The sequence below is a fragment of the Quercus robur genome, chromosome 3 (genome assembly GCF_932294415.1).
Source record: "Quercus robur chromosome 3, dhQueRobu3.1, whole genome shotgun sequence".
Taxonomy (NCBI): Eukaryota; Viridiplantae; Streptophyta; class Magnoliopsida; order Fagales; family Fagaceae; genus Quercus; species Quercus robur.
The window spans coordinates 28,560,775-28,572,220 of NC_065536.1; the positions used below are offsets into that span (position 1 = coordinate 28,560,775).

The 11,446-nt window shown below is 35.8% G+C and overlaps 1 protein-coding gene across 1 annotated transcript; it reads right to left on the bottom strand.

The window, feature by feature from the left end:
* Positions 1–423: 423 nt before the first annotated feature.
* On the bottom strand, positions 424–1,596 carry LOC126717710 (probable calcium-binding protein CML25). The gene has a single exon (XM_050419560.1). The coding sequence runs from the start codon at positions 1,278–1,280 to the stop codon at positions 663–665; it is 618 nt and encodes a 205-aa protein (XP_050275517.1). The 5' UTR covers positions 1,281–1,596; the 3' UTR covers positions 424–662.
* Between the last annotated feature and the right edge of the window lie 9,850 nt (positions 1,597–11,446).

Here is an 11,446-nt window from a genome sequence, read left to right on the forward strand (position 1 = left end):
TGAAATTACCTTAAAAAAACATTGATAAGAAATTAAAAATAGAGTCACGCTAGTAAGTGTCTTTAGTGTATTGATTAATAATCCATTTCAAAAAAGTTTTGACATAACTTTTATGGAAATGAAAAAAACTGTCATTAGGCCCCGTATGGTACACACACTCAAACATATATTTTCAGTTTTTAAACAACATTACATTTATATCCACACACTTTTTTACCCACATGAATTTCTACCCATATTTTCAAATATATATTTTCAGTTTTTAAGTAACATGCACCAAACACCCTCTAATTACTTTTTTTTTTCTCATTTTTCATAAAAATTTTCTTTAAATAAATTATTAACCAATGTCTTAAGGACATTCGTTAGCATTCTCAAATATATAATATAAGAAAAAATAATTATTGTTAAGCAAATGAAGAATTATAAGAGGAAAAGGAAAGACAATAAATGGCATTAAAAATTAGACAGTGGATCTCAAAATATTCACAGATCTCACCAACAATCACCTACCAAATATAAATCTCCAACCAACCAAACGTAAAAGCAAAACAACCCAGATAAGATTTTTCTCTTTTTTCTTTTGAGAAAAACCCAGATTAGACTTAAGATTAGTGAATCAAGAAGAGGAAAAACAAAGCAAAAAAGAAAAATCAGAAATATTAAACAGTAACTTGTCTGGGAGGTGGAGGTTCCATCAAGTCTTGGCGAGAACCCATCATCATCATGACCTTAAACTCATCGAAACTGATCAACCCATCTCCGTTTCTATCGACACCGCTGATCATCTTCTTGCACTCGGCCAGTGAGCACTCATCCCCCAAACTCCTCATCACTTTCTGCAACTCGTCCGCCGATATGACTCCATTTCCATCCATGTCGTAAACCGAAAACGCGTCTTTCAGATTCTCCATGGCCTCGTCGGAATCCACACCCTTCGTGTTCAGTTCCACGAACTCGTTCAGGTCAATAAACCCATCACCGTCAGCGTCCACCTCGACAATCATCTTTTGGAGCTCTTCCTCTGTGGCTGGGTGGCCTAAGCTTCCCATGATGGATCCCAATTCAGAGGCCGAGATCTTGCCGTCTCCATTGACATCGAATTTCTTGAACACTTGTTCCAGTTCCGCCATCTGGGTCGGTGTGTCTAGCGATCCTGAGTTCGTGTTTGAATTTGTAGTTGTGGTTGTTGTCGTCGTTGTTGTCGTCGATGAATTGAGAGAAAGATTGTTGGGGGAATCGGTTTTCTTTTTACGGTGGAAAAGGGATTTGAAACCCATGATTTCTTTTTCTTGTTTTTGCTCTTCTTCTTGTTCAGAGTGAGAGAGAAATATAGGGTGTTTTTGTTAAAATTGGGAGAGGGTGAACGGAGACACAGATTTGGGGAAAAATGAAAAAAATAGAAAGAAGGAAACAAAGAAAAACTAAAAGGAAAGAGAGTGAATGAGGGAGATTTCTAAAAGTTTTCGTAACAAACTCAATTTCTCAGTGCGACATTGTTGGGAAATGGAGATTTGTAAGTACCAAATTTGGAGAGAGAATGACTGTTACGCGTGATGGAATCACGGGAGATGGGAGGTTGAGAAGCACTCATTCATATATACCTCATCATCCTTGAAATCTCGTTTTCGTAATTACTTATTTGTCCTTTTTCTTTCGGTTGAATATTTTTCCATACACGTTAATGCCACTCATTAAGAAATTTGAATTTATAAATGCTAATTAGTATTAGCATAAATTTAATTCTGGTTATCAAGGGCCGTGTAATCCGATATGTTTTTTTTTTTTTTTTTTTTTATATTGTGGTTATCGTCCGTGTACATGTCTAAGACATTCTCATGTTCTTCTATTAAAAAAAAAAAAAAGACATTAATTCTCATGTTATAATTTGTAAAATATTAAAAATCTTATTTATATTTTGGTCAAAATATTTATTTTCATTTATGTATTTTTAATTGTGCTGATTTCAACTTTCAACTTAGGTTAAAATCTGCCTATACTTCTTTTCATAAAATAAAAAAAAATAAAAAAATTCTTTCCATACCAAAATAAATCTTATTGATATCTTACCCGGATGATAAAGAATAATCATAATTAGATAATAGGGAGATTCAAGGAGATCCTTTGTCCCTTAGAGGTTTCTCTTTATACAACAATGGTCCTCATTTTACTCATTTATTTTTTGCTGACAATAGCTTGTTATTTTATTGTGCAAATTTGGATGAATGGATTACAATTCAGGAAAATTTGACTTTGTACAAAAAAGCTTTAGGTCAACAAATAAACCGTGAGAAGACTATACTTTTCTTTAGTAAGTTTGTTTCAGAACGGAGGAAAGGTGAAATAATAAATTTCCTAGGAGTTCCTAAAATTAGAGAGTATGAAAAATTCCTGGTGCTTCCAACAGTGGTTGGGAGGAATAAAAAAGCTAACCTCAATTATATCAAAGAGAGAGTTTGGAATAAATCATAGGGTTGGAAGGAAAAGCTATTGTCCCAAGTGGGTAGAAAAATTTTACTCAAGGCTATGGTACAATCTATTCCAATTTTCACGATGAGCTGTTTCAAACTTCCTTTAGGTCTCTGTCATGAGATTGAAATACTAATCAGGAAATTTTGGTAGGGATAACGGGGAGAGCAAAGAAAAATTCACTAGAAGAGTTGGGAGTCACTGTGTCAATTGAAAAACCAAGGTGGGATTGGGTTTAAAGACTTGGTAAAATTCAATGAGATGATGTTAGCTAAACAAGTTTGGAGGCTTGTTAATGACAAATCTTCTCTCTTTTATCAGGTCTTCAAGGCAAAATTCTTCCCCATTGGCTTGGTGATGCTAAGTTTCTATTGGATCTTATGCTTGGCAAAGTATACTAAAAGCTAGATTAGTTATCTCTAATGGTATGTTGTGGAGGATTGGATGTGGGAGAAGTGTTGGATTTTTGGGGATAATTGGCTTTCGGGGGATTTTCCTTCTAATGTTCTATCTCCCTAAACTAATATTCCAACTGACAAAATTGTTTCTTTCTTATTTGACTTAAGGACAAGTGGATGGAACAATTCTAGGATTGATGAAGCTTTCTGTAAAGTTGTGATTTACAACTATGTTTTATGTTGGCTTTATTCCATGACAAAAAGTGTTGTAATTGCATTAATTTTATTCCTTGTATTTTGTGGGATTTTATTGTATTGGGTTTAGTATTAAGTTGGTGAAGAATCGAGCATGAAATGAAGAATTAGTGCAATTTTGCGACTAACTCGCGAGAAGAGTAACTCGCGAAAAGGGCACATGAGAAGCACATACTGGAAGCTGAAGAGTCATGCCAAGCTGTCAGTTTCGCGAGTGTCTCGCAAGAAGGGCCAACCCGCGAGGTACCCGCGAAACTCTCTACTTGGAGGAATTTAAGTGGCTTTCTTACCCTTTATGCATACTATATATACCCCCATTACCTACAAAAGTAAGAAAGGCTATTCAAAGAGAAAAACCTTAGATATGTTTTCTACAATACAACACACTCACCTTTTAGAGAGAGAGCTACTCATCCTGATTGAGAAATCATTATAGTCTCTTCTCATTCTCTCTCCCATTGTCATACCTTGAGAGGAGATTTGTACCCAAACACAACTCACACCTATTCAGAGTGTAGTGAGTGTTTTGGAGCTTGGGAAGCTTTGGGGATTTGCCAAAAGAAGCCGATAAGGCTTGGCGGATGCAATTGAACATATTACGAGATCCGGAAAGCTAGAGAAGACATGACTCCGAGAAGTCCATTGATAGCAGGCGCTTGGAGGGCTCAAGTACATTGGGTAGATTAGGCTTGGAGGGTCTTTTGTTATTCTCTAGTGGATCGATTTCAACTTGGAGGGTCACAGAGAGGTTTTTTGCTGAGTTCTTTGGTTTCCTCTTCGATAACACGTCTTGGTGTTATCTTGTGTTTGCATTTATCTTTCCTTACTCTTGTGCTTTACATTTATTGTTTGTTATTCATGTTTATGCACTAGAGTAGTATCGGTTCATTGTGCACATTTACTCTTGTTCAGCACTTTGATTAAGTAAGAGTAAAAGCAATCTAGCAGTATTTTTTAATTGGGGGTCTAAACAAGCTCTTATGTTTTAGCACAAATCTAAACTTTCACTTTCCTTCCATTTGAAGCTTAGAAGATTAAAGTCATTCCACTTTGTTTGACAAATCAAGAAGATTGTATAGTATGGCCAAGAACTAAGGATGGGAAATATTCAATCAAAATTGGATACCAACTTGTCTGCGAAATGGAAGATAGAGAGAAAGCTTCGAGTTCCAATGCTTTAGCCTCAAGAACTTTTAGGACTAGTGTATGGAAGCTCAAAATTCCTAATAAGGTGAAAACGTTTTTCTGGAGTGCTTGCTCAGAAGCATTTCCAACCATGTCGAACCTCCAAATGAAAAAAATCCTAGACAATCCCTTGTGTAATCATTGTGGAAAATCTCAAGAAAACACTCTCCATGCTCTTTAGGAGTGTGAGAATATTCACACCATATGGGTATCATCTTTCAATGGAACGGATTATCCAACTTTTAATTCGTTTTCAAACCTTGTTAGTTTGGTGGGGAATCAACATCATCAAAATTTAGAGTTGTTTGCTATGGTGGCTTGGTTTATCTGGTATCGATGTAACAAGCTTCGACACAAAGAACCAAGTCTCCCTACCTAGAATATACTGGTTGTAGCCTGCAACCTCCCCACAAAATTCCAGAGTAAGGCTTCGTGCATCCAGAGTCAGCTAAGACTAGGACATACTAAGTGGAGACCTCCAGCACCTGATGAGTTCAAGACAAATTATGATGGACACATTCATTTAAGCACATGTTGCACTCTTTGAATCTTGTAAACTTAGCCATGATGTACACATTTACTTGAACTTCACTACACACTTTTGTTTAGCGTTATTGGATGCTTTTGTTTTAGCTTTATCAGAATTATATTTTGAATTCACTACTAAATGCACCATCCTAGCTTTGTTGGATGCATCATGAGGACTTTATTGAACACGTTATTTTAAACATGCTAGGTATTTTCTGCATCTTTATCACACCGAATGTACAAACCTTGTCTTGTTGGTCCCACTGTAAGCAGACCCTGGTGATTCTTCACTTCTCTTACCATGATTTGAGTGCAAATTTAACTTGCCACCATTGCGCATCTCTACATGGCAGGCTCTAATGTTTTTAGACTATTTTTTGCAATTAATCTTACTGCTTCTTCTCTGCTAGTATTGCTCGATGTCATGTATTACTGTTGAACACCCCACATTTGTATTTATATTGCCACTAGAAGTTGTGGCATACTTGCACGCCACAGACACAGTAACATGTCACAAATAACATCAGTGTTTCTTGATGTCACCAAATCTTTCACTGTTACTATTGGATTGGACGCTCTTTGATCTATCTACCTCCACAAATGAAAAGTTTTTACTTTCCATTGACAAGAATTTCGGATTTGACTACCCTCTCAAACCTTGTTTACTTATAAACATATCAAAACAAAACACGCGCATGATATAGTGTGTTTGTTTACACTTAAGAGTCCAAAACGGACGTTTCCGAGCCCAAAATTCAAAATTCGTGTTTGGTAAACTATTATTATCACGCGTTATCAAAAAGCAGCTTTTCCAAATACGAAGGATTATCGCATTTTCATATTGGACCTTAGAGCTGCTTTGCCGAAAACGCAAATAAGTTTGAAATGTTACCGTTGGTCATTTTTAGCATTATCCCTAAACTACCCCTATTTTTATTTTAAAATCCCAATTTTACCAAGATCTCTATAAAAAAAAAAAAAAATACCGTCATGTAGGAGAAGAATTTCTCTACACTCTATTCTCCCTCCTCATCTCTATGCTCCCTCCTCATCAATTGCAAGAAGCCCAAAAGAAGAATCGCACCGTGCAGGTAGTAGTGGTTCTTCTTTCTTTTCCTTTCCTCCAACTTCTGACCAACCAAACAGACTACAAAATTTTAAATCAAATGTGTAATTTTCAATTCCAACATAAACCCATAAACCCACTACTGCTGCGAGCTTCTTCTTTTGCAGCTGCGGCTTCTTCTTCTCTCATTTTTTTTTTTTTTTAGGTGTGTAATATATTTCTTTCTTCTTGTCTTTGGGGTGAAGAAGAAGAATTGTATTTTGGGTGAGAAAGATGATAGGCCAAGAATGTATTGACCCCTTGTGATATATTAATTGATTAATTAGCCAAGTTTATTAATTAATCAAATTAACATGCAAAGCACATGGTAACACAAACAAATCACCAATTAACTAAAGTATGCAACGGAAAATAAATTGACACAGTGATTTGTTTACGAATGGAGAAAACCTACGCGGCAAAAACCTCACTGGGTGATTTTAAGGTCATCACTCCCGAGAATCCACTATTATCAAAACAAGTATTTACAAGTAAAGGAATCCTAGTACCTTATACCAACGTACAATTGAACCCTTATCCCAATACCCAATTGGACTTGTTCTGTAGTGACAATCTCTCCTTTTCAATGCAGGGCTCCCAGAACGTGACTAACCAATAGATGTGCGGATCTCAATACGCGACTTGATCACCAACTTGAGAAGGATGTCGGCTGCAAAGTTCTTCTGTTCATCACCCGATGAAGATCATGAAGTTTCTTGGTCACAAAACCTTATGGTGTACAAACACAACAGCTTCTTCAAGAGAAAGAAGAACTAGGGCAAACTAGGTTTCCGGTCACATTTTTCTTCACACTTGTGGAATTGTGCTCTTGTGCAACTGCATAACCTTTTACGACCCTTAAAATAATCCTTATATATGTTTAGGATTATGAGAAAAGAAATCCCAAATATACATTCACGGATTGGATGAAAATCAGTTTTGAAAAACTGAACTTCATAAATCTCGACAAATACCCTATCTGTTGAGCAACTGTCAAGGCTTGAACTAAAACAGTTCTTTTAAACCTCGATAGGTACTATTTGTCGAGCTAGCAGTTGAGATTTAATGAACAACACTTCTTCACTTGATTCTTGGACAGACTTGCATGATTTTAACACTTGAACTTGAAATCTTGTTTCTTGAAGTATTAAACACATCCTAGATCTACCTAATTACAAGTAAAGTGCGTTTTGTCAAAGGATTAGCCAATTACATAAAATGTTGACATAAGTTTCTAACATGACTCACATATGTCCTAACAATCTCTCCCTTTGGCAATTCGTGATAAAACCACAACAAACAAATGAACATATGAGAGAAGTCATAAGTCACTTAACTTAAACTCATTTGTTGAATACAATAAAATCTATCCTAACACAAACTCTTGAAAAACTTTGCAAGAAGAGAGTTTATGACAAGTAGACTTTGACAACCTATATTTTTGAAACACTTTAAACAAAACTCATTAAAGAATCTTAGTGTGAAACAGAAATAAAAGATCACATACAATATATAAGAAGCATGTGCATAAAGAGAAAAAAGAAACAACACATGTAAAGATAGGTGAAAGAACTGTAATAACAACCTCAAATGTATATATATCAACAAGTGCAAGGTTTGCTATCACAACATGATCACAAGATCTAAGGTACATGAACAATGTATCTAAAATAAAGAGAAAAGAAAAAGATACAAAAAGTCCTCACTACATCCCTCAAAATATGAACACTCCCCCTAACAAAAATCTCCTATACTAACCCTCCCCCTATAAGTATAACTACTCTCATATCCAAAACTACTTCCCCTTTTTGTCACGAGTGACAAAGGGTAAGTATATCAAGTAGACATCTCATCAGTACTGGACGAGTTAGCACCATTATCCTCAGCATCAGCATCAGCATCATCATCCTCATCCTTAGAAGCCTCTGGAGTAGGAGGAGGAAAAGCAACGAAGCCACCCATGACAGCCTGTCGTCATGTAATACGACCAATACGGGTGTTCACTTGACACAACTCATCACTAAGAGTGTCGAGGCGAGCATCCATGCGCACAAGCTGTGCCATGATGTCCTCAAGAGTCACACCGCCCATAAAAGAAGAGGTAGCGGATGTGGATGGAGCTGTAGAAGCTAGAGGAAGGTAAGCATCCATGCGCACAAGCTGCGCCTCACTCCGTTTAACAGTAGCAATGTCTATGGCACACATGACATGGAAGTGATCGGAAATGGGAAAATGGATAGAAAAATGGCATAGAATCCTCGTGATAGCCAAAGGGAAGATGAGCTCATCACGGGTCGCCGTATCCCTTTATACATCTATGAGGGAAAGAATAAAATAAGAGGGAAAATCTATAGTATGATGCTCTAAAAGGGAAAGCAAAAATCGAGCACAAGGCTCTGTAATGGAGTTTTAATGAGATAAAGGATGCAAAACAAAAGTCATAACCATGTTAATAAACCTAGGACCTGTAGCAAAGGCCGAACAAGAAGTGAACAGACGATCACCCCAATCAGAGGGATGCTCACAAAAAGAAGATATAAGCTCATCTTTATACACGATCTTAAGACGATCACAACCAAGGTAGTTAGGATGCGTTACCCTAGGGACATGGAGCATGTTGGATACAATATCTGGAGTGACCACGATGCGCGTACCTCGAACGCGAGTGACAAAGAGAGGTCATGAATAATCAAATTCATGCATGTTGGAGTAGAACTCCTGTATAAGCACGGATGGACAAGTGACTGGGACGTCACACAATGACTCCCAACCCCTGCTGTGAATGATAGTGGGTAGGTCAGTGTCGGAGAAGTCTGACAAAATGACTTGGCATTCTGAATGAATGCCTCGTCTAGAAAAGTTCTCCAAAAAGTCCTGTCGGCCTTTATCATCATGGAATCAAACATGAGAGGGAGTAAGATTAGAAGAAGAAGAATGAATGTCTCGTCTAGAAAAGTTCTCCGAAAAGTCTTGTCGGCCTTTATTATCACGGAACCAAACATGAAAGGGAGTAGGATTAGAAGAAGAAGATGCCCCGGAATGAAGAAGGTTTCGGAACGGAGTAGATTTTTGTTTAGGTACAATAGAGCAACTAACCGAAAGAAGGAGAGAGAGAGAGAGAGAGACACGCAGAAAAGCACCAATCACAATCAATATATAAGAATATAGAGAATGTAAGGTACGTATGCATGAAAATGCATAAGCATGTGATATGCAATAGTAAAAACATCATGGGCTCAACCCAATCCAATCCTACCAGTACACAATCATTTCAACAAAGTAAACACACATCTAAAATGCATGAAACATTGTTATAATGCAAATGTGATGCAATGCATGATGATTTAAAGCCATTTTCACAAAATCCATGCCAAAAATTTCACAAAAACTCCATTAATTTTAAAAAACCCCAAAGTTTATCAAAAATCCCAAAAGTTAGGTCAGAAGATATGAAATGCATGAGAAAGAGGGAGAAATCAACATACCAGATGAAGAAAAATTATCTTTAGGCCGAAAAACTCTTGGGAAAGAAGTTTGAAGTGAGAGAGAGAGGTTTTGGGAGGTGAAGAGTCAACAGGAGTCGAGAGAGATCGAAAGGAATGAACCTGAAATCGTGCAGATCCTATATATAGAACCTCTTAAATCTCGATAGATCGAGAAGTGTCGAGGTTTAAACTTCGACAGATGCATCTATTGAGCAACTATCCAGAGGTGTCCACAGCAAAAAAAGGCTCGATGGATTGAGGAGCAATCAAGCATCAATCGAGGAGACAGAAACTTTCTCGATAGATCAAGGAGCTATCGAGATTGTGATAAAAAGAAGTTGAAGAGCTCGATAGATAGCCTAGTTGTCGAGATTGCTTAAAAACTGTTTTTCAAAAAGAGAAAAACACAGATATAAATGCAATCAAACATCCAACTTAACCAAGGATCCAAACAACATTTTAAACTCTCAAAAACATCTCTCAATCAAGAAAAATGTAAGCACATAGATCCAAAAAACACTCACACACTAAACAAGTCTAACCAATTTTATATTTCAAAAACAAGTTAAGACAGTTCAGTGAGCATACATTAACACATGTAAACCTTATGATGGTCATATCACATTGTACTTGCACATGTATCAAAAGTAGCAAAGAATATTGTGTGTCGTGTGTGAAAAACATTGAAAGATTGCATAAGTGTCTGCGTGTTATGATGATTTGAGCTATGAGAAAATCACTTTAACTCACACACAATCATAATTGTTTGATGGGGACTATCACCTTCGAGGTACATCCTATAACTCTCACATCTCTTAGAATACACGCTTGCAATCATATATAAAGCATCTTGATTTTTTTGCTTTTATTTTTCTTTGCATATTTTTCTTTTAAGCAAACCATACATAGACATATATGAGATAGAAAAGAAATACCCAATTATGTTAAGCATTTGATATTCCATTTTTGCTATGTCGAAGCATACAAATGTCATTTCATGATTGGCTGGTAACAGTGGTGGGATAGTTATTTATGTCTTTCTCTTAGAATTTTCTAGTCCTTCCCGTCAAAAAAAGTGATACGAGTGTTAAATACAAGAGATTACTTAATTGTACTCATCACAAACACGAGACACAAAGCTCACTTGCTTAGTTGTGCCTAGAGATGCACATCTAAGTTATAAAAGATATAAAGTTTAGAAAACTTTGTTTCAATGGCCATCCAAGGTACACAAGTATCAATGTACACAAACACACACTGTTTTTGTATTTTTCAATTTTTTATATTTTTATTTTTATATGAAAAACAAAATAAAACAAAATAAAACAAAACTGAAAAGTAAACAAACAAAAACATGTTAAACAAAGCAATGCATAAAACTAGATGCAAATGCTTGAGGAAGAAGGAGGAGAAGGAGAGATCAATCCATGGAGATGACACCTATGTTTTGGCGAAGGAATTCAATTACATAAAATGTTAACATATGTTCCTAAAATGAATCACATATGTCCTAACAGAAGAAGAATTGATAAAGAGACAAGATGGTGAGTGGAGGAAAAGAAAATATATTTGATGGGAATGGGGGATGAAACAGGCAGATGAGAAAAAAGTGAAGGAAAAAATAAATAAATAAAGGTATTGAGTGGGATACGTATACATCATGTAAGGAAAATTACTAAATAAAAATTACAATTGTGTTAAAATACAACAAATTTTCACAATAGTTGAGGTGTCAAATCTTTCATATGTCAAAATAAAATTAAATAAATTAATAAAATATTAGACTAGGATTGACCACAACTAAAAACAAAGAGTATTGTGAAAATATTATGACATTTTATTATATCTCTAAACTTTATAAATTAGTACTATTTTTCTTTAGGAAAAAAAAAAAAGTGTTATTGACATAAATTTTTATAACATTTTTATAATAAAGTTTACATGGTAAGTTGTTATTTGTTCTCATTTAAACCTACTAGTGACATTATTATTTTTTTTTTCCTACCATTAACAACTTGTCA

Coding starts and splice junctions, on each gene's coding strand:
- LOC126717710 (XM_050419560.1), bottom strand. CDS start 1,280: ATGGGTTTCAAATCCCTTTTCCACCGTAAAAAGAAAACCGATTCCCCC.